Below are 24484 nucleotides of genomic sequence, written 5' to 3' on the forward strand. Positions count from 1 at the left end.
CAGGGAGGAAAATGCTGAAGGGAATGGGAGAACTCACCTGATCACCATGTGGCTTAATGACCATCAGTGGTGTTTTGGCTTTTGCAATCATGGGATGGGATTTCTATGGTACCAGGCCTGCTGGAGACAAATGGGGTTTCCCTGTCTAAAAGTCCATGAGTTGGCAGGGGTGATTGAGAAAGCTTAAAATTAGGTTTGAAGGAGGAAGGGGGTAAGACCAGGCTTGGCAGAGATGAGCCTGGGTGCAGCTTGCCAGTGTTGGGGGTGAAATCAGTAGCCCAGCTGAAGTGCATCTATATTATACTGACTCGGAAATGCGTGAGCCATGATGGAACGTGCAGTCTTATGGAAATGAGCGAGGGACTCCTAAGGTATTATAAGCCAAAAGGGAAACCACCAGAGAATTATCTCTAAGGAATTCAGGGGTGTGTTCCTCTAGGAAGGTGACGCAGCTGACAGCCCAGCTGAGGGTGCCTTTGCATCAAAGCACACAGCATCAGCAACACACAGTAGTTGGAAACCACTTGGCTGCTAGAAAGCTGTGACCTTGTTGCCACTACTGAAACATGGTGGGACAAATCCCATGACTGGACTGTGACCATTGATGGCTACAGGCTGTTCAGAAGAGATGGGAGGAAGAGAGCCAGAGGGGTTGCCCCTTACATCAGGAGGTGGATTGAGTAAATTGAGTGGATTTTCTCTGAAGAACAGCCATGAGCAGGTTGAAAGCCTGTGGGTAAAAATCAGACACCAAGGTAACAAAAGGAAGCAAGTGGTTAGTGACTGCTACAGGCATCCTGATCAAGGGGAGCCTGTTGACAAAGCCTTATTGCTTTGTCAGGAACTATTGCTGACTACAGGAACCATTGCATTCATAGGCTCTTGTCCTTCTTGGGGCCTTCAGCCATCCTGACATCTGCTGGAAAATAGCACAGCGGCCTGGCTGAGTAGGCACCTGATGTTCAAACTAAAGAGAAAGAAGCAAATACACAGACAGTTGAAGATAGGAGTGACAGGTGACCCGGGAAGAGCAAGACAGAGCTGGAATTGAACCTTGTAAGGGATGCAAAGAATAACAGGAAGAGCTTTAACACGTGCGTTAACCAGAAAAGGAAGGTCAAAGAGGGTGTAACCCCCTGATAAACAGTGCTGGAAAACTGGTAACAATGGATGAGTAGACGGCTGAGGTAATCAAAAACTTCTTTGCCTTGGTCTTCAATGGGAGCCCCTCTTCCCCCACCTCTTGAGTAGATGGACAGCTCTCCATCCTCCTCTGCATTTATGCCTGATCAGTGTTTGTATCTTGCATATGCCCCAGTTCTCATCAGTCCAGTTCTCATCCCCTCAGTGAGCTGCTTAAAGTAGGTGATAATGACACAAGCTTACCCAGCGTTTCACACTGGGTTAGGGATTTTTGGGTTTTTTTCATGTACATTCTTTTGTTTAGTTGTTTTGTTAGGTAGCTGAATCCAGTTTCATGGCAATTAATAAATGAAAGTGATTGCCAGAGCTGCAAAAAGCAAGCACCATGTATGTGGCTGGAAAGAGGAGTGGCAAAGGAAGATCTCCCCATTTGACAGGAACTGTCAAGTCATCTCTGCATCTTGTGGAGCAGCAGCCTAGGCTGCAAGTGCAGTTTGCTTCTGTATACCTTCAACCTGCTTCTTCCTTAGAGTTCTGGGAGTGCCAAGGTTTGGTCAGACTTCAGTTTTCTGTTAGTTGTAGGCTCTTCTAAGCACAGCCCAGAATAGTTTCTGCAGAAGGAGACGGAGTTTGGTTTCCTGTGAAACTGTCCTATGCCACAGTCTGTAGTCCCTTGCCCTTGGATTGCTGGAGTTAGTTCTCTTCTTTTGCTTGTGCAGCTGACCAGCCCTACCCAACATTTATGGAAATCAATGGAACTTCTCAGACGTCTTCATTTGAGAGAGAAGATATGTTTTAAAAATAAATTATGTTCGTGATACCAAACTCTGGCTTTGTGTTGAAAACCTTTGGACTCATGTATTGTTCTCTGTTGTTTTGGTTTTTTTAAAAGAATAAAGATAAAACCATAAGGCCATTTGTTGGAGCCCTTACCATGAGAGACCTCAAAGACCTTAGTTTCTGAGCCTAACAAAAAATAGATCTGTAAGCATGAGGCCATCTTTTCAATGAGCCAGAAGACCCCACTGTTGATAACAGTCTGTAGTGCAGAAATAGGTAAGCAAAATTGTTTTAAGTAGTGTCTGAGCTAAAGTTGCTGGGACTGTTGTGTGCAAGTTCCTACTGGTTCTATTCTCAGTCTATTTTGAAAGCCTTTGGGATTCACTCAGTGTGACTGTAATCTTTATTGTAATTTGAAGAAAGTGCTTCCTGATGGATGGGGATATTTAGGGTACATATTTATGTACGTTGATGCTGCTTTTTAGATTGAATTGCCCCCAAATCTTACTTTATGGGGAATAGTGAGCATGGTTTGACATAAGCTGTGTAAAAATCTTGAAGAAATTTTTTAGGAAGTAATTCAAGTAGTATGCTTCATTTAAATGTCATGCTTCAGCTTTCAGCTATGTTGTTTAATGTGCCTTATAAAATAAGAGTTGTAGTGAGTGAACTCAGGGAATTATTAGGTTATCAAGAAGAGTAGACCACTTGCACTAGAAACAGTGTTTTTGCCACTTAGTCCAGGGAATTGGTGCTATTAACAATGACTTGACTACAGGCTAAAAAATAATTCATAGATTATTTATTTAATGCCAGAAGGAATTGTTGCATCACTGTCTTTAATCTCCTGTCCATCAGTAAGCATTAAATTGCACAGGATTGTGCTTTTATTGCACCAGGTTATGCGTGTTTCACTTGATTCCTTCCCTAAAGGTTTCTGGTAATGATTTGAGTGGCATAGAAGATGGAGTATCACTTCCTTTCTGAGATAGCTTAATCTGTTAGTCATTCTTCCTGCTGAAAAATAAAGGGGAAGGGGGCGGGAGTGGAATGCAGCTGTATTGGGGATTTTGCTGCTTATTGAATCAAGCATATAGAATATGTAATTTCCATCTTTGGATAAGGAGATGTGATGCCCTGTAAATTACGGGGCTGCTGGATGGATGAGCAGGTAAAATCAGTGTCGGAAAGCTCCTCGGTGACTCGAATATTGAAGTGTTTTTGTGCAGGAGGACGGCCTGGGGCGTGTGTGCGCTGACGCCTCTTTGTCACTGGGCGCGGCGTGTGCCGCCCCCTCTAGCGGTGAGCGCGGTAACAGCAGGAGCGTGTCGGGAGTTTCCGCTGGTTTTCCATTAGAAATTAAATGTGTGTCTTCACCTGAGTTGGACTCATTAGGAAATATATTTTATAATCTGAAACAAAATTAATTCTACTAAGAAGTCTTTTTTAGGAGATGATCTTTGTTTGATTTTAAAAAAAACCCTACCTAATAATACACATTCTGTTATGCAGTTAGTTCAGTATTTAGTATATGGAAGAGGTAATTGTGATGTTCCAAATCTTGGAAAACCAAGTTACTAATAATAGACTTTACTTAGAGGACTCAGAGTCTGGTGCTGGATCAGGCCTTAATAAGACTTGTTGGACTTGGATTGACTTCGTGAAGAGTCACCAGGTTCCACCTCCACTATACTTGGACGCTCTCAGTTCTTTATACAGAGGCCATTTAGACTTTTTACAGTTAATAAGCTTGGTCTCACTGTCTGGGAAGACGTGTCTTCCAGCGCCAGACTAATCATCTTTGGAAACAAGATAGGCTGCATTGGAATGGCAGTGTGCCTGTGGCCAGCAAGTCTGAGTGGGCTCGGGCTGCCTCTGCATGCAAGCAGCTCTCGAGTCGCCATGGATACTGTAAGCATTGGTCATATTGCTGTCTTTAGGGGTAGATAAGGATGTTAATAGTTTTGTTGTTCTTTAAAAATTAAATTATTTTCATTTTTTTTTAATAACGTGCTGGAGCATCCTGGACCTCCCTTCCTATTGGAGGGAGCAGCTACACGGTCTAACTGCATTAGTGATCCTTGATAATGTCACAAGAATACTACCTAGGATATTTTAATGTTATTACATTATTTTAATTCTTTGGGGTTTTTTCTGGCTACTGCCATCTTTTCTTTCCCTTTCTCCGTCCCCAGTCTTTTCCATGTGTGCAAGTTTTGGGTAGTACTGTCTGCTTTCAGAAAGATGTGTTCAAGAAATATTTTGACATTGCTTCCATTTTGCCAATGTTTAGTTCAGATAGAAGAACATTTAGAATTTGTCATGGATTTCATGAGGTTTATTTGTTTTTAGCCTAAGTGTGACACCACTAGTTCAAGCCCAGGACTTCATGTATTCTTCATTTTATATATTTCAAGTGGGACTGCTTGGTGCCCTGAGAGGAAAATTATTATGTGTTCTTCTCCTCCATGCTTTTTTAGTGGTAGACTGTTATAACATCCATTGACTACAGCCGTTAATTTTTATGAATTAGACAAGGCTTTTGGATGTTAAGCTAAATAATAGGAACCATGGAATTCTAGAAAAGGGTGAAAGTTAGTGGTTAAGAAGCAGCTATAGTACAGTTACCCAGCATGAAGTGTTGATTAATTACACTTTTTGATATGTAGTTAATTTTCCCTTTTATAACTGGCATTCAGGATGGCAAAGGAATAGGCTTGTTTTGTCAATTGTGTGTATGCCAGATGGAGCCTTAATATGTGTCAGCAGATAAATGGGCCATTATTAAGATTAGATGCATAATGATCATTTCAGCCTTGTTTATTTAGGTCATCAACAGTAGTAGAAGATGATCTCTTACAAGTAAAAATACTTTGGGATCTTAAAATCTTTTGCTTTTCTTAGACTGCTATGAAAATAATGTAGAAATTTTGTTGTCTAGTTTTAAAGTAACATATTAACTTTTCAGTTTACTTAAATGAGAACTGAAAAAAACCCTCACAACCACAAGTAACTTGATTTGTTTTCCTGAGAAGTGAAGTTGATTGCTATGTAAGCAGATGAATTTGTCCATTTATTAGATGGTACTTACGAAATGAATATTTTACCTAGTATTTCAGTTGAAGGCTCTTAGTTACTTACTTAGTAGACACCACAATGTTCAGTTATGTATGTATTCTTAAAATAACATCTGCTAAAATTTTAGGCTCCTTGTACTGGTGAAAGACTTTTGACATTAATAAATGTCTGTTTTATTGCAGGTTGCAGTGTAAGGTTTTGGAAGTCATAGCTCCAGCCCATCACAATGGAATGGCGAATGGCCACACCAGCAGCGCTGATGGGGACACCATTGTCATCAGCGACAGTGACGACTCAGAAACGCACAATAGCTCTGCACAAAATGGGTACATGATGCTTTTACTGTATGTCATTCTGACTGGTGGAAATGAGATTAAAGCCAGATGTGTCAGAGTCTGACTGAAACAAATCACTTGATCTGTATGGATTGTGAGAGTTCAGACAGCTGAAGGTGACAAGCTGAACCTTCAGAGGTGCTGGTTATGCTAACGCACCAGAAAACTGCATTATGAGAAGTGGAATACCTACAGGATAATCATTGTTTATCTCTTTGCAATGACAGTGTTTTTGCTGAGCGATGGTGGAAGAGCTGTGTGTACCTCTTGGTAGTTCTCTGTGCTGGGAAATCTGTGCTGCTGTAGCAGAAAGTGCAGCGTGTTCTGCATTTCTGCAGTTGGTATCACTTCACTTCCATCATGGGGCTCAGAGCTGAGATGACAGGAGGACACGCTTTTACTGGAACTCTCTCTGAAAAGTCTTCCCAGAGACTTCTTGTGTTTGTGTCCAAAAAACCAAAAACATACCAAGCTTTCTGCATTGTGCATGTGTCCATATAAATATATCATTGTATTTGATAGATTTGGTTAGGATGTTAGGTGCAGTGAAACCATATGTCTTGTCTTGAGGAACTTTCTATAGCCTAATAACATTGACTAGGAGAGCTTCTTGGCTGTAACTGTGTTGTTTATTGTGTTGGAATGTTCCTTTACTGAGCAGTAATTGAGCCTATCCTAGCAGTATAATGAGAAGAAAGACTTCTATGCTTCATAGGCATGATGATGAAAGAGGAGTGTTTGAAGTGGGCCCTAATCTAGGATCTAGCAACATACAGGCTTTGCATGAACTGTTATTGACTTGAAGATGTCACATGGATGCAGAAGTTAATCTAACTGATTGCTTTATGATGAAGTCGTGTCCTGACATGCCTAGAATAACTAGGGTGGAGTTCCTCACTTGGTTAAGAAAATAACATGGGATAAATCATTTTTAAATTTCTTTGCTGTCTCTTGAAGGCAGTGTCTAAGTTGTTCATGAAGATGTCCTACGTATTTGAAGAAATAAATGCATTTTCAGTATTCCAAAAGGCATGTGGCATTTGAAAGGAGGTTATTCTTGGAATTAGGCAAGCGTGCATGGAGCTGACTGTAGGATTGATCCATTATAGTGCTGTCACTTCCATGCATGCAGAGCTGGTGGTAAGACTAAGTCTTGCACTCCCAGTCAGTCTGTGCTTCTCCCCAGCTGATTAGTTATTTTGACAGTGCAGAGAAGGGAGGGAAAATAATTTCTTTCTCTTAGAAGGAGAGTTCTTGTGAGAATATACAGGCTTTTGAAGCGGTGTTCTGTGACATGTCTAATAACATTTATGCTGCAAGTTAAATTGCAAACCTCTTGTGTCTTTAAATGCTTACTGTAAGTTTTAAGCGAGTCTGTTTATAACAAATGTGAGAGTGTAGTAACAGTCATTTTCTAGATATATTCTGGATATATGCAGACTTGAAAAGTATTATTTGCAGTGTAGTATTATCTGTAGTAAAGCATTGTTGTGAATTTTTGTATGCTGGCATATGAGATTCTTTATACCATTGCTCATAACAATGAAATCCCACTGAACTGAATGATACTGTTTTGCAGCCCTAATATTTCAGAGACTATATTTTGCTGTTTATGGAGAGACTTGCATGTGGAGAGTATGGATGTTAGTCACCTTGGGACCAATGACAAGTTGATATGTGCAGAACAGTTCTGCCTCAGCCTGCACACAAATCTCCAGGTTTTGAGACCCAGCCTTTGTGCAGAGCTGCAGTGCTGTTAAACAATGGTACAGCAGATGCTCAGGGTGTTTGTGAGGGAGGGGGAGGGGAGCACAGCACAGATTGATGGGCCATCTGCAAATATTTTTCCTAAAGAATCTGTAAGGCTAGAGAATCTTAACTGAAAATAGATGTCATTAGAGATCCCAGCCTTTTTGTGACCCTACTCTTTCTGTCTGTGTGGGGCAGAAATAGCTGTGTAGTCTGTACAAATGTTCCTGTTGACCTTTATTGTTGTTGTTCAGTAAAAGTTGGAGTGGTACAGGGGGGAAGAAGCTATGATGCTCTTACTTTCCCCTCAGAAAAACATGCTGCTTTCTAAGGTCTGGGTTACATAGCAAAAGGTAGCAATCTTCTGAGTTCTGAAAACATTTCTGCTATGCCCTGGGAGCCTCTGTACCACAGGATAATGGTCACATGGAATAGCAGTATTCACACCTTGAACTGCTAGACTTTTAAATGTAAGGTTGAACTCTTGCATTGGCTTTAGCACTCGGCAACAGCCTGGAGGTTTGAGGGGCTTTTGCTGCCAAATGTATACAATTCAGCTGCAACTTAATTATTCATGTCATTCCTTTTGCTGAGGCTATGAGTAGTGTGAATCATCAAGCATCATCAGAAATAATAGAAAAAAAAAATACTGTTGGTTTCCTGGCTGGTTTATGGCAGTAAATTTGGGTGTTTGTTCAGTTTGAATTTAAGATTAATTTTGAGGAAGGGCTAATTGTTTCTGCAAATTTTGGGATATAAGAGGTAACAGTTTTTGGAAATAATGTCAGTGGAACTTTACCATCCAGGCCTTTTACAGTCTTCAAATGAGTTTTTAAACTCTATTTAGAGAAAAAAATTATGAACTGGGTATGTCAAAATGTGGGCATAGCTTGTCATTAAAGCTCTATAATATCCTCAGTACAGTAAATCTTTCTTCATCTTTAATTCTTATCTTTCCTTTCTTCCCCTCTCATTCCTCCATCACTTGAATCCAAGAATAATGATAATGATTTATGTTATAAGGAAAGACCAAAGTACTTGGATCAAAGGCACCTTAAAATCTTCACCAAAAACTTAAAAGTCAGAATTTTGTTGCAAAGTGCTGTTGTCTTGTCCCTAGAATGTTGTTCTTAACAGTCTTCAGGTTGCTCTGTTTTGTTGTTGAAATTTTATTTACGTTGCAGAAAATATTTGCAATTCCAAAAGGGAATGTTGTTGCTATTGCTCAGTAGAGAGTTCCTTGTCAGTGGCAACCTTCAAAGGTATGCAGAGGCAGCCTTGCTATGGGGATCAGTTTACTGACAGGCTACCTCTGTGTAAGGCTTGCACTGCAGCATGACGAGACCATAAAGGATTGTGTTATTTAGCTAGCATTCTTCAAGGGACTTTTTTCCATTTCCAAGTTTAGTCAAAGAGAAGAAGAAATGCCACTGCCTTTTTCTGAAAAAGTGGGACAGCAGTCATTTTGGCACTTCGGACGGCATTCCGGATCCTCCAACTCTCAGTATTTTTCGGTGCCATTTTTCTATTTCTGTTAAATATAGTAAGGTACAGGTAGCTGTGGCAAGACTCAGACCAGATGGTGTAGATAGGTGTCCTGGACAAGGTAATTCAGAAGGATAAGGTTGAAGGAGCAGGGTTTGTTGAGCCTGGAGCAAAGGAGGCTCAGGGGGGACCTTAGCACTCCCTACAACCACCTGAAACAAGGGTGTAGTGAGGTGGAGGTTGGTCTCTTCTCCCAGGTAGTGAGTGACAGGATGAGAGGGAGTGGCCTCAAATTGTGCCAGGGAAGGTTTATATTGGATAATAGGAAAAATTTCTCCACTGAAACATCAGGCATTAGGAATAGGCTGCCCAGTGATGTCATGAAATTGCCATCCCTGGAAGTGTTCAGAAGGCCATGTGGATGTGGGACTTGACTATGTGATTTAGTGATGAGCACGGTGGTGCCAGGTTGGTAGTTGGACTCAATCTTAGAGGTCTTTTCCAACATTAACAACTCTATGGTTCTAAGGTCTCAGAGGTTACTTGGTACTGCTCCCTTAGTACTGTGCTGTCAGAATGTAGCATAGCTGTAGTGCAAGAAGAAATTTATGTTCAGGTCATGTGGTCACCATGCCAAAGTAATTGAAGGCTTGATGAGATTATTACCTGTCAGTGGTTCAGTATAACCTTATTAAAAATGCAAGATTCTGACACAAGTACTAACCACATTCACTTGAGTGCAGTAGAAACTAGTGTAATATGGGTGAGTCAGTTGCAGTTTTTACTTACTAAATTACAAAATTACTCTGTATTTTTTCAAACTCTGGGTTTGGTTGCGTGTCAGAGCAGAGCTGTGATTTTTTGTAAGGGATCTCTGCTGTGAAATTGATCTAACCCTTGCTAACTCTAATGTGTTTTATATAATGCTTTACAAAATAAAATATAATCGACAATATTAATATTTTTATGCTAAAGCTCCTAGATAATCTATGTAATTTTTTAAGCTTTCTTTGTGTATTGAATGACCTTTTTCTTCCTATTTTGTACTAAGCAAAATTTTTGCTATAAATTTGGAGGAGCATATCAGGAATATTTTTACTTCTCGGGATAATAACTGGAAACTCAGAAACTGAGCAGAAAAAATGTACTCTGTTTTGAAATTACATTTGGGTTATTATATATGATCCACTGAAGTTGAGAAAGAGAGAGATTTACACAAACTAAGAAGAAAAGATTAATGATGAAGAGTTGAAAATTTGATTATTCTTTGGGTCCTGGATTTGATTGCAGACGGTATTGAAGCTTAGAATCTATTTTAAAAATGTCTAAATAAGCTGATATACTTTTGTTTTAATATTGGTACTCTCATGCCTTTTATTTTGTATCTGAACATTATCTGTTTGGGCAATTCTTCAGCTTACTAGACCAAAGGCCTGGAAGGGCAGTGGTGTGTGATGAGGTGCAAGTTTGTTTTTCATACTATCCAAAAATTCCTAGGAACAGCCTTCATTACTTTAGTTTTTCTGTCTTGAGACTGAAGATGGTCATGGAAGACCAAGTCATGATAGGACCAGAATATGAAGGCCCTTTTAACAAACTTATGTAGAGATGTTAAAATCTTGCCAGTGGATGTACTGGATTACAGTTGATCTCTGTTTTGCTAATGTGAATAGCTGGGTGGGATTTTTTTCTGTTACATTTCTTAAACTGTGTTTGGTCTGAGTGACTCAACTTTAGACTTCACCTGTGATGTGCATGGAGTATAATGCAAGACACTGCATGCGTATCACAGCACTTACCTGTAGGTCTAGTAGATATGTTGCTGTTTCCAAGTCTGTTTTTTTTTTTTGTCAGTCCATTTATTATTAACTATGCTGATAATTTAGTCATTATAAACTATTTTTCTTGAGAACTTTGCAAATTCTTCTCATCTGAAATGACACTAATGGTGAATAAGAACTGTTTCATTTAATTTGTATTAATTAATGTATTTATTAGACATTGGAATGTTAACATTTCTTGTATTTCTCTTTCACATAGTTAGCGGGGAAAAACAAGAATTGTAGCAAATTTTATTTTCAGCAGCATTGCAAAGCACAGTTCTCAACATCTTGTGCATGTTTTTCACAAGGCTAAAGAACAGCAAGTGATGTACTGGTTAATTTTGTCAAACTCCACCTGAAAGCATTTTGTAAATGCTGGAAGGACTGACGATGATGAAATGCATAGTTTTTAAGTCTCTTAGTTCATCTACATAGCTGCTTCATCTTTCCTTCTTGATAAGATGATGACTGAATTCTTCCTGATAAAGCATTACAAGTCTTGATTACAAATTGTCACCCTGGGAGAAGTTAGTTCTGTTGTTTAATGCCAAAATGCAACATCACTTAAATAAAGTCTTATTAGTTTAGCTCTGTTCATGAAGTCTGTTCATAAATACTACTCTTCTTAAAGTATATTGTCCATGGCAAAACCCCTCTTTCTTGTAAAGGAGGGAATTTTGGTAGCACACCAGACCTGGGTGTTATCCACCTATGAAGAGGTGTACCAAAACAGTTAGTGTTATGTTAAAAGTGAAGAAATATTTGCCATGATGGGGGAATGCATCTAGGTCTCTGTAGGAATACCTGTAGAAGGGAAGTGCACTTTGGCTAATAAAGAATGTAACATGATAAGCATTTATTTTGAAGTGTAGATATGTTGCCTTATGATTTCTGTTGCTTTCTGCTATTTTATGCTGTTGGTAAAGTGTTAGGTTTGTGGGTTTTTTTCCTAAAGTACTATTTTGGAAAAATATTTTAGGTGGTTTTTATTTGTTCTGCAATGCAATTGGTAGATCAAGGGCTATTGTTTTTATTAATTTTATTTCTGTCTTTTGGACTCCTTTCTCATCATCCTTTTCTCATTTTTCCTGTCTTCCTGTTGCCATCATGAGTACTGAGAGTATTAAGGAGACAATTTTCTGAAGTGTAGGGATGTATCATTACTTGTATCTTTTTTTCTTCCTTCCCTTCTTACCTTCCATTTCCTTGCTAAGAAAACATTCCTCATTGTTCTTCCTGTTCATTGCAGGAACTGGTTTTAATGCAGATTTAAAAATAGTAGCAGAAAAGTTGACATAAATTAATAGGCCCTCTTCGGTACTGGTGGAAGTTACAAGCTGGGTATTTTCATGAGGTCCATTGTATAGGCATATAAATATATTAAATGTGCAAAATATGAGGCTGATGATACGTGAATGTAAACTTTTAATTTTAATTTTTTTTTTCCTAGGGAGAAGAAAGCCATAATTGATCCTTCTTTGTTCAAATACAAAGTCCAACCTATTAAAAAACACCTATATGAAGCTGTTATTGTTAAAGCATCTCAACTAAGGTAAAAATTAGTATGTGGAAGTTAAAATTGTACTTTGTAACTATGAATTGTGTAAGATTTTTTGATATAAAATAACATTTATACAATGGTAGACCTGTTAATTAAAAGCACTGGAACAAAATACTGTAATACAGACCTTCTGTATGAAGGATTCCTAGCTTTGCTAGCATTGACACAGGTACCAACTCCTTGCAAGTCTCTGCTTTCATTGGCACACAAATGAGACCTGCTGTTGTTTGCAAAAAATCTGATTAGTTACCCAGTGGAACAAGCCAATAATTACACACTCAAGAGAGACAGGGGTTATTTATTTCAGGGATGCACAAGCCTAGGTGATCAGTGGTATTCCATAAATCAAGCGCGTTTTAGCAAGCAAAAGAATGAGTGTTCACTGGCTACAAGTTATGTAAGTTCTCTTGATAATTACTATATTTATTTTCTATTGGTTAATGATTCCAATTAATTGATTAATTACTGCATCTTACTAGTCTACATGCTCAGTCTTTCTCTTTTGAGTCAGTGAGTTTCTTGTGTTAGTGGTCCTGAGTCTGTGGCCACAGATTTCCCCCTCCAGAATTAGCTTTTACCCAGTTGGAGCTGGTTCGGTACAGTTGCTTGGATGGGTTTCCATACCTTGGGAATTCTGCTAGATGTCTTTGTGAGCCCTAAATTCTGCATTCTTTGTGTCCACTGTCAGTGGGCATTCTTATTACCAAGCTTTGTTAACCTCCCTCCTGGTCTGAGACCACTGAAGCATGTCCAGCCCTAAACCTTAACAAGACAATTCTACCAACAAATAATTTATTCTTCTAACACCTGGACATCACTTATAGTAGGGAACAAGCCAAGGTGTCTGTTTCATGCATTAAATTTCCCTTTGTGATTAGGCTTGAAAGTATATGAAGATCAAACATCAAAGAATATCCTTTCTTAAGAAATTTTTTATAAATTCCACATTTTTCAGCACAGTGACTTCTGATGCCTTGGCTACTGTTGTGATTCTTGGAGTAGGTAGAAAAGAGTGTGAGAACTCTTAATAACAATAACAATGAACTATTGGTGTTGTGAGCACTCTGGTAGCATTGCTGGTTTGAAATGCTGGAGCAGACACTGGTAATCAGATTGATTTAAAATAGAAAGGTGTAGAGGTTTTGCTTCTTAAATTTGTCTCAAATTTAGTTGAAATACATGTTTAGAGTAGATTGTGCATCAAAACTTTATATAAACTGGATGCTGTAAACAAACTTTTGTGTGATTACAAGTCATTTAGTTCCAGCACAAATCAGGGTTTCTTTTTCCATTAACTACTCCTGTGTAGTGAAACCTTTTCCTTCCCATGAAGTAATGCAGGTTCCCTGGCATGCCAGGAGTCAACAGAGTGCACACTGTCCTGTAGAAAGAAGAGGCATAGCTTGACTGAGAAGTGTGTGAATTTACCTTGTCATTTGTTGGTTTGCCTCTCTGCTTGAGAGATGTGAATGCTGCTTTCTTGCTGTCCCTGTTTGTTTGTTTGTCCTCCCTCTCTTCTGAAACAATCAGACTTGATTTTTATTTAGGACTTTTAAGAAGTATTTGGAGGATCTACCATGGATCAAAAAGGTGTTTATAAAAGAGGACATAAGAGAATCTTCAAAATAAAAATTGCAGATGCATAAACAACTGTTTATGTACTACTTGTGTTTTGTTTTATTCATAAGGAAAATTTTAATTCAGTTGGGCTTTCAAAGAATGGTTGTTAATTGCAATAGTACGGGTGTTATTTATAATTAAGAAAATAAGAAAAAGATCAGTCATATGGTCTATCACATGTATTCTTGCACATACTTTTGGCTGTACTTAAATACTAATTAAAGATGTTAGTTGATAATACTACCTTTCTTTCCTAATACAGCCGGAGGAAACATCTCTTTTCTCGTGATAGACTTAAACTTTTTCTGAAACAGCACTGTGAACCACATGATGGAGTAATTAAAGCTAAGGTAAGCAAGAAGAATTAATTTATGGGATAGAATATTGACACTATTTAGTACATTTTTGCTCTTCTCTACTAGCTGCTCAGAGCTCCTTTTAAATATTACATCAAATTTAGCTTTTTGTAAGTATAATATACTTTTGATTAGTCTAGCACATGAATTGTTTTCATTCTTCAAGGTATGCAGCTGGTATTTCTAAGTCAAATAAAAGTGAACTGTTTCTGTGTTGGTACAGTAAACTAGTATTATTCTGTTCTAATTCTTTTCGCTGGAAAATGTTTTATAATAGATTGAATTCAGTCTCTAGATCTTCAGTGAGACATGTACCAGAGTTTAGGTGGCTGGAATGGGTTTTTGATAAGGCCTTGGATTTTGACTGTGCATGTGTTTGTAATCTTAGCTATATGGTGATACTTAGAACAATTCAGACTAAAGTTCACATCTTAGTGGGCACCAGATGACTGAGAATTTGAGCAGCTTTTCCCTTGCCTTGCTTACTGTATCACAAGAGATCCTGGACTCCTTCACTGTATATTGCAGCCTTGACCCTGAAAGCCTTGCTATCTTCTTGGTTTTAGAAAGTTGCAGGGGTTTTTATTATGTCTGTTATTTTCTGATATAGCTGTGTAACTGCTCATTCTGCACAGGAAGGCTCAGAGAGATGAGAATCAGTGATTGTCTTGCCTCTAAAAGTTGTGGAAAAAAACAAAGGCGATGAATTTCTAAATAAATTTGTACCTCTAAGAGTCTGTCTCTTCTGAAGAAATTGAAATAGAATAAAATAGAACTGAAAGGGATAAACCACCCCATTCCTTGGGCTTGTTAGTGGTCATTTTGACCCAGCTCACTGTACCACATTAAGGACTAGTGATCATCTATTAGTGATGCTTTCTGGAGCCTCAGGAAAATTGTTATGTTCTGTATATGTGTTATTTGTCATCTTGTCCTCTTGCTGATTGCCTTGCATTTCAGTTATGAAACATGTCATATTTGGAATGTCTCCTTTGTATCCTCATCTGTATTGTCCAATAAGGGCAGATTTCCTGAAGTCACCAGGTTGAGAAAGTAGACTCGAAAAGAAACTTTGACAATTTGGAAAAATCTTCCTCCAGAAATAAGTATCTGTGTAGTAGAGAATTACGTAACTCTTCAATAAGTTAAGTTTCTGGTTTTATCTGTCAAAATTTATTCTTGACACGCTTCAGTAATATGCTAGGAAGACACTGACAAGCTGTGTTTGCTATAAAGAAACATCTTACCAAATGAAGCCAAATTCTAGTTTCAGATGTGTGCTGCATACATTATTATCATTGTCCACTTGGTAGATAAAGCTCTGAAATAGTGTAAGTGAAGAGTTAATTTCTTATCCTCAATTAAGCAGTTGTAGATATGGTTACTCTTATTGTCTTCTTTTGTGAATTAATGATTGATTAATTTGCTTATATTTAGATTATTTAGCTTATATTTATAAATTTCACCGTGAATATCTATTTTCATCTCTCTTACTAAGGCAACCTCAATTGAAAAATATAATCTAGCAGAGCAAAACTTCTCCTATTTCTTCCCTGATGAACCACCCACATTTATCTTCAGTCCTGCAAGCAGGCGCCGAGGGCGACCTCCAAAGAGGGCATCTGCATGTCTTGTAAGTAATTTTTACTCCCAGATGAAGACAATCAGCATAGTCTATGAAGTTCTTCTATTTGTCTGAGTTTTCACATAATTTGAAATACAGGGTCCACATTGTGGTTTTTTTTTATTTTGAGGGCAATTGGGATATATTCCATAATTTCTTTATAGTTAAGCTGGTAAAAGGGATCATAATTGATATGTTATCTTCTTATTTTTGTTATTATTTCTGGGATCCCATCAAGAAACTAGTTTCTCAGTGTATTATCATGATAAACAGAGTACTTGTCCATTCTGGGATTAATAAATAATTTACTAAAAAGCTTTAACTTGGACTCTCAGACAAAATTATGTCACTTGCCTGTGTTTAAACACTGAGACTCTTAGTCACTATACTACTTCATTGTGTTCTAGAGAACAGTTGAAAAATTGGGAATATCTTTTGCTGGTCATTTCACTGTATGCTCTTTTTTTTCCTCTCCACCTCCAAATTCTCTATCAGGAGGACAATATTAAACCTAAACAAAACACCCCAGGAAACAAAAGTAAAGTGTCAAGGGAAAAGGCAAGGTTCCAGAAGCAAAAGGAAGATGTGCAGGCCATAGGTAAGTTGAAGTTTATTTACATGACCAGTAGAACTAGTTTTTGCAGATTTGAGAGTAGGCCATAGTTAGAGTATTTTTGGGGTTGTGCCTTTCAAAGGGAAAATGTATTAAGAGTGTACTGCCACACCACTATGGTCAAGTGCTCCTTTCAATAGTTAGCATGCTTGTTTCTTGTTTGTTTTTGTTTTTCTTTGTTCCATGTTAGTTGTCTAAATTGGGGAACTGTAGGAAGCTTGTGGTCCAGCTGTGTTGATTTCTCTCTCAGATAAATAAATAGCTAAATAATTTTTTGTAGAAGCTTGGATGGTGAAGTCATGTGTTAATTTTACCAGCTGAAGGTATATCAAAGCACAAATGTGTAACACAAATCCATTAGTTTTTCCATTTATGCATTTTCCTCATACAATAATCTCAAAATTCAGAAGAACTGAAATATATTCTGAATTTCTGTGGTTTAAAAGATTCAGAGATTTTTGTTTTGGATTGATTGAATTTTTTTGGCTTAGTTTTAACCTGTTCCTGATCAATTAAAATTTGACTTCAAATGAAGTAATGGGCCATATGCCTTTTGTTTGGGTTTAACTAGATAAATTGATATGTCTTCTTGAGGACAAAGGTCAGACAAGGAGATATTCTTCTGAATTGTAAGGATTGTCCTTCCTGAGGAAAGGCTTTCATCAGTGGAAGTATTTCAGTGAACTTCTGGTTCTTACCTTTCATCTTCTTAAAGACAGAATTTTTTAAGATGGCAAGAGTATTAAGAAATCACCTAGTCCAACATCTGCTTAAATAACAGCAAAGTTGTCTGACACAGATGTGGGCCTCTCCTTTATAGGAGATGGGGATACTAGAATTTCATGGGTTCTATTAAACTTGTGTGTCCACATTCTTGCACAACAAGCATCTATTTGTTCATGTGCTGGGAATGACAGCACAAGAGAGAGATAACAGCTGATCAGTGTTAAATCTGCTTCCTCTCTTGTGTGGATGGAAACTGCAGCTTCCAGAAGGGTAATTAAGGCACATTTTCACAATGTGAAAAGGTAACAAAACACAAGTACCTTGAAAAATTAACCTTCTCAATGTGTTGAAGACCCTGAGGATCAGCTTCACTGCATTTGTTAGCCAAATGCATGCATTGCTGGTATGTGCAGTAGCTATCTGTAGAAGAAACCTAGCCCATTTTCAGAATGTTATAGGAAAATATAATAAAAGTTTTTCTTGTTAGTACTATCCACTTGTAGGTGGATAAAAAAAGGATCTTTTTTTCATTTCATTCATGTATGATTTCTAGCTTTCCTGTTTCTTCAGTTAAAACAGTAAGACCCCCTTTTATTTGTTAGCCTGCGTGTGAGCTGACAGGCACTGTCTGTCCACAGAAAGTGGAAATGTGTATCCTGCTGTTCTTCTACACATGACTGCAAAGAAATCTGCATCTCTTTAGGCAGTAGCATTTATTATCATTTAAAGTTCAGCTTAAACTATGTAACTGAAGTAAAATTTGAACAAAACACACTGAAATATTACATCGGTTTCAAATGTATTGACTTCAGTAATTCTAATTCAGAACTAAATATTTAAAGATCACTTATTTAAAGGTTTTTATTATCACAGATACTTCATGGCTGTGTGCCACACCTGGTTGTGACATGCTTTTATTAGCCAGTTATTACTAAATATGTTGTTGTAATTATATGTTGGAATCAGTTCTCATCTTCATATGTCAATTGATAGAAACCAATAAACAAGTAATAACCTTCTGTATACTCATAAAACCAGATATATTTAACTTTATTACCTGTTGACAACCTCGTAAAACATGTCTAATACATAGGCTTGAAACTCTGATTTTGTAAAAAACTTCCAGTGTTTGAATTTCTGGTTGGTGTGGAAACAATTCAGTCTTCGTAACCATACCTTTTTCATATGGTAATTATAAAACCCCAGTCTATTTATCAGTTAAAACTAACATTTTACAAAAGAAAAAATAACTTAGGTTTGTCATTTTCCTTTATAGCTTTTGAAAAAGCTAAGTTAAAACAAGAGAAGGCGAATGCTATAGAAGCTAGGAAAAAGGAGAAAGAAGATAAGGAAAAGAAGAGAGAAGAATTAAAGAAAATTGTGGAAGAAGAAAGGATGAAAAAGAAAGAAGAGAAAGAGAGACTCAAAATAGAAAAGGAAAAAGTAATGCTTTTGAAGTATATGTGTTTCATATAGGAACAGTGTAATGGCTTTCTAATTTCCTTGTTTCTTAGTCTCTGTTTAAAGTTATTTTCCATTAATCATTTTCAGTTTCTAGAAATGCACTTTAGAAGAATAGGCAGTTACAAGATTTGATGTTGGGTTGTATTTCTGGTTAACATTCTCTATAATTTTAATTTACCAAAAGTTTATTTTGAATTTGAATTTACTTCTGAAGTAATGTGGTGGATTTGGTTTTTTATTTTTTTTTGCCAACGATGCATAAAACTATTTGCTTTGATGGTTACCTTCTCTTTGAAGAATCTGTTCTGCATCAGATTGACAGCATATCTAATGGTTGTGGGTTTCTGTGTGGATTCTCTTTGGATGTAAATTGCTAAATGACTTTTGTCAACTTGAATATGAAGAAATTATATATTCCACTATTTTTTGCCACAGCAACATTCACTATCTTATTTTGATGGTCTTTTTTGGGACAACTTTCATAAATGCTGTCTAATTTTTGATATGCTTTCTTTAGCCACTTCCATTAAAAAGAAAACAAAACCCAAAACACCCCCCCAACAAAAGCAACAACTAATCCAATAACATATCACTTCATTTAAATATTTTTGCCAATATCATTTTATACAAAATAAAAATTAATAGATTACTCCATTCTAATTAAAGGTGATTATTTACTTTTCAGTGTGATTGAATAAGAAGTGGTGCAGTTTTAGAAATTGCAGTAATGCCATGTAACAATATTTATATATGATTGTGGCTGTTTTTTTCAGGAAAGAGAGAAGCTGCGTGAGGAAAAAAGAAAATATGTGGAATACCTGAAACAGTGGAGTAAGCCTAGAGAAGATATGGAGTGTGATGACCTTAAGGTATGATTGAATTGGAAGAGCTGAAGATTGTAGTTTGCAGGGTCCCCAGAGGGATTAGATTCCCTAATGCAGAGGCAAATCTAGATCTGATGGGAATGCTAGAGTCTGTGAGTCACCTGCAGTGTGTAATACATATTTCCCAGTGGCAATGCTAATGGGATCATCTGCATCTGCATTTTCAACTTCCAGAAAACCTTTACAGGCTGTGCTTGGTCTACAATGGAATATTTTCGATGTGCTGGCATTACTGAGTGATGGGTATTAAGTATACCTGATTTTTCTGTGAAGTATATAAAATGAGGTCACTTACAAAAACATGAATTACATAAAAGATTTGAGTAACGAAAAAACTAAAATTTTGGCTGTGGAAGTTAGAAAAGACATTGGCTTGTTACTTCCTGTGGCATTGTTTTGATTTAAACTGTAGCAATATACTATATATATACTATAATATACTGTATATATCATGTTTAATGAGCATCTTTCATGATGATACTGGAAACCTGTAGAAAGTAACAAGAATTTGCTTCTCAAAGAACTTAGGTTTCACACAAGAGTATAGTGTGGCTGTACATAACAGAAGATTTTTTAGTGTTATATTTTTTATTTTTTTGTGTTATACTTTGGGATTCATTTTAGCAAGGGATAGTGAAAGGGGACAAATAGTCAGAAACACAAGGATAAGAGTTTGAGGTACCCAGGGAATCATAACAAGTGCAAGGAGGGCAAGTGGAAATAAAGGAGAGTGTTAAATGAATTCAAGTGAAAGCACTGATTGGGAGGAATATGAGAGCTGAACATACTTGCAAGGAGAGCTGTATGGTCATTGAAATGGGAACGAAAACTCCTAGCTATGTAGAAAGGGGAAAAAGACTTGAAGAAAGGGAAAGCCATTGCTGAAAGGAGAGCTGTGAAAACAGTGCTGCTGTATTTCTACTGGAAAGAAAAAAGGAGGAGTGGAAACTCAGTGTCATCACTACACTGAGACTCTGCTGCTCTCCTCACCCCTCTCTGTGCCTGGTACAGCCTCACCTGGAGTACTGTGTGAGTTTTTGGGTACTGCAATACAAGAAAGGCATAAAGCTATTAGTGTTCAAAGGAGGGAAAAAAGGATTGTGAAGGGCCTGGAGGAAAAGCTGTATGAGGAGTGGCTGAAATCACTTGGTCTGTTCAGCCTGGAGGAGACTGAGGGGCCACCTCATCGCAGCCTACAACATCCTCGTGAGGGGAAGAGGAGGGGCAGGCACTGATGTCTTGTCTGTGGTGACAGTGACAGGATCCAAGGGAACGGCCTGAAGCTGTGCCAGGGGAGGGTTAGGTTGGATATTGGAAAAAACTTCTTCACCCAGAGGCTGGTTGGAACAGGCTTCCAAGGGGAGTGGTCGAAGCACCAAGTCTGACAGAGTTCAAGAACCATTTGGACAATGCTCTCAGGCACAGGATGGTTCACATGGATGGTTCTGTGCAGGGCCAAGAGTTGGAATTGAAGGTCCTTGTGGTTTCCTTACAACTCAAAATAATCTGTTATTTTGTGATTCTGTGAATTGACAAGAACATAAATAAAGATGAGTTTAGGTGAGGACTGCTTTTGAAAAGATTCCTTTCTCTGAAAATTTATGAAATATCTTACTGTGTTCTTTCAAAGCATACTATTTGGCGTTCTTCTTTTTAATATTTGTAAACTACCACATTTGTGGAAAAGAGACATAATTCTGAAAATTATTCAACTATCTGTGCTAAGAAACAGGAAATGAAGACAAATCTTGAAGGATTACATGAAGATAGTAATTTCAAAATCAAACTTGATGTTAGGCACTGTAATCTGTGATTTGGAGGTGGTGTCGCTGTTAAGTGATCTTCTTAAATGGTTGCATCAGCTCCCTTTAATGTCTTCAGCTACCATAAGTGCCTTACAAATGCAAAAAACAGTACCAGAACACACAGTTGTTAGACATGATCTTGCATATCCTAGTATTAGAAGGGTGTGTTTTATGTGAACATGGTAGGGTTTTGGTTTGCTTGTCTTTGCAAGCAATCATAAGTAACTTTTAAGAGTATGTTTATTTTTGCTTGTCTAGACAGTTCAGGAAACTGAAATTCTTGTGAAATAATACAGGTATAAAGGAAAATGCTTGACACCCAATTGTAGTGGGATTAACTTCATTTAATAAAGATGCAAACTTCATGGACATGAGTAAACTTCTTTCTCAAAAATTTTACATTCAAGTTGCATGCTCTTCAGTCTCTAAAGTTAGTGCTGTCACCAGTGTTACCATGATAACTGGTCATGTATCCTGTGGGATTTGTTTGAATAAAATGCAGAGAAACTCAACAAATACATTCCTTAGAATAATAGTCTCTTTGGATTAATGACTTGTGTACTTTGCACAAACCAAATACTGTATTAAGTGGTCCCATTTGGTTTGCAGGATCTTCCCATTCCATTGCCAGTGAAGACGAGACTTCCTCCTGAGATCTTTGGTGATGCTCTGATGGTTTTGGAGTTTTTACATGCTTTTGGGGAACTTTTTGATCTTCAAGATGAATTTCCTGAAGGAGTGACTTTAGGCAAGTTGTGGCTTATGTGGCAAGGTCCCCCACTTTGGTGGTTTCCCTTCTACCAAACCTCTTAAGTGGACACAAGTACCACTGCTACAGAACTTCCTATGTGGCTTTAATCTGTCAATGCTAGCGCATGCCTGTTTTTAGTTCACAGTCAACTCCAAGGGATTTGTAAAATCAAAATTAGTTTTGATGTACAAGTTGTTATTCTGCTTATCAAAATACCTACTTGTACTTTTTTCTTGCAATTATGTATTAAGAAAATAATGTTTGGTCAGCACTCTTTCTGGCACCATTGCTCTAGGAGTATATGCAGTAAATTATGGAAACATAATTTAATTATCATACCTGAAGGAAAAAAAAATGTTTTCATTCTTCAGTACATAATTTTTTTTCCAACTTTGCGGCAAAAGTGACGCTTCTTAAACTTTATTCACAGAGGTTTTAGAGGAAGCTCTTGTAGGAAATGACACTGAAGGCCCACTATGTGAATTGCTGTTTTTCTTCCTGACTGCCATCTTTCAGGCAATGGCCGAAGAGGAAGAGGAAGTGGCCAAAGATCAAATAGCTGATGCTGAGACCAAAGGTCAGATCTTTAATTTTACTGCTGAAAAGCTGAGATTGCACTGGAATTAACTTTAAGCTGCATGATTTATGGCACTCCTTTGTTTAACCTTGTCTTATTATGCATGGATATTGTATGTAAATGGGCTTGTTTTTTCTCTTTTATCTGAAATTAAAGCCTTAAACTGGGCATGGACCACAGGGTCTGGAGGAAATAGAGAAAAAGGAAGCTCCTCGTTACTAGGATTATATCCAGCAAAGCATAATAAGCTTTTAACAGCATTGCTTGTGTTTTGGAGGTGCAGGAAGCATCTTTACCTTCCTCCTCTTCCTCCAGCACTGTTACATGTTTCTCCTGAGGGTCAGGAAACAAATAATTTTCCTAAGTCTTCTCAAAGACGTCTGTATCTATAAAAAAATCTGTACCTAACTAGATTAAAAACTAAAACTCACCAGCACAGCTGTAATGGAGAATTGAATATCCATTGTCCTTCAAGTCCTGAAGTTATGCATCCACAGCTCCTTGATACTACCATGTGTGTTCTTTCACTAAAGACTCTCAGTCTGACTTTGACAGTCACTCTGACTTTGCTCTAAAGCTGATGTTGCCCCCATTTTCAGAGGCATTAAGTGTATACTAACCACTGATCAGAAGGAAGTGCAGGCTTTGTTACAAATTTGTGGTCCTGTGTTTATGGACTGCCAAATTTGCTGATTAAAGGAGAAGCTTTGACCCATCCTACTAGCCTTTATTTCATTAGAGGTAGGTACATAAGAGCACTCCCTATTTGAGGTCAAGTGAATTCTGTGGTGCCCCTGCAAGCCAGGTGTGTGAGTTAAACAAAAGTTCCTTTAATTCCTCCCTTGAAGATTGCTTCTTTTCAAGCTTAAGATTAATGTCCAGTATAAATTATCTCTCTATAAATTATCTCTCTATAAATTATCTTAATATAAGGCATGGGCACTATCTTCAGTATCAGTGTCTGCTCTTGTTAATTGAATAGAGATTTGAGATGGTATTTTAATTGAGACTATTTTAATTACTGTTTAATTTAACTATTAAACTGTATTTGTTAACTGCGGAGAGTATTGCCTTGGCAATACAAACAAGGATTATCAGGTAATCATAGAATAGTTGATTAGATTCTATATTATTCATATGGCTGATCAGAAAAAACATAATGTAACTTTCATATTTTAATTTGACATAATGGGGCTGACAATTGCAAAAGTCTGCCATTTTGTTTCTAATTCAACAGAGTTGTGGGTAAGGCACTTCATTTATCGTGTTTTACTTGCCTCAGAACTTTCATTTCTTGTCACTCTTGTTTAGACATCTTCTTTCCCGTAAAAGAATTACACTGTCTTGGCTTTGTAATTCTGGCTAACCAAACTAGCAGTAGTCAGCATGTTTGCTCAGTTAAATTCTGTACAGGCAGAGTTTCTGCAACAGGGAACACCACTGTTGCAGTGTGTGGTATTGGGGTGTACAGTACTTTCTCAAAGTGTGTTATATAATTAAAGTGAGAGAGGAGGTGCAGAGATTAATTTTGCTGTGTCTGGGTGACAGTTTTCAAACAACATTAATCATCCTAGAGGACTGTTGTGGGTTTGCATTTTATGTATTGTTTGTATAGATTGTATTTGTGGTTTTATTTTGACTTGATGACTTTAACTGCTTAATAATTCGGATTTGAATAAAGTGAAATTGTTGAAACAGCATACACTGCTGAAAGTACTCTGCCAACCCTCTGGAGAAATGTAAGTGCTGAGGAAACCTTTGTTTAAGAAACAGGAATTTGTTGTTTCTCTCTTTCACTTCCCTGTTTTCCTGGTCAGTTTGCTTATGTATGATGGTCATTAAGTGCAGGTATTTGATTTGGTGAAATACAATTTATTTGTAATGTCTTAGTAATTGTGCTTGTGCAGAACAGGCTGTATCTGAGTTACAGATAGAAAGTATAAAGTGAATGGTGATAGCCAGTATCAAAATACACTATTGGTTTGAGTTATGCTTCCTAAATACAAAATTATTATAAGAAAAACAGTTTGTTTGAGGAAAGGAAATACAGGTGTTCCTGCATTGCTACTTGTCTGCGCTTTCAAGTGTGTACCTGGATTTGTTCTTGCTG

At 37.5% G+C, this 24484-nt stretch overlaps 1 protein-coding gene across 4 annotated transcripts in view; it reads left to right on the forward strand.

Moving 5' to 3' along the window:
- BAZ1A (bromodomain adjacent to zinc finger domain 1A) overlaps positions 1-24484 on the forward strand; it is a 64339-nt gene that overhangs the window by 15584 nt on the left and 24271 nt on the right. For all 4 annotated transcript variants that reach the window (XM_053979781.1, XM_053979782.1, XM_053979783.1 and 1 more), the window contains 9 exons: positions 5184-5327; positions 11844-11945; positions 13837-13924; positions 15429-15563; positions 16050-16152; positions 18170-18336; positions 19131-19226; positions 21656-21794; positions 22228-22374. In XM_053979781.1, coding sequence (XP_053835756.1) covers positions 5184-5327; positions 11844-11945; positions 13837-13924; positions 15429-15563; positions 16050-16152; positions 18170-18336; positions 19131-19226; positions 21656-21794; positions 22228-22374 — 1121 coding nt within the window. The remainder of the gene's footprint in view (positions 1-5183; positions 5328-11843; positions 11946-13836; positions 13925-15428; positions 15564-16049; positions 16153-18169; positions 18337-19130; positions 19227-21655; positions 21795-22227; positions 22375-24484) is intronic.

The sequence above is a fragment of the Vidua macroura genome, chromosome 6 (genome assembly GCF_024509145.1).
Source record: "Vidua macroura isolate BioBank_ID:100142 chromosome 6, ASM2450914v1, whole genome shotgun sequence".
In the NCBI taxonomy this organism is placed as follows: Eukaryota; Metazoa; Chordata; class Aves; order Passeriformes; family Viduidae; genus Vidua; species Vidua macroura.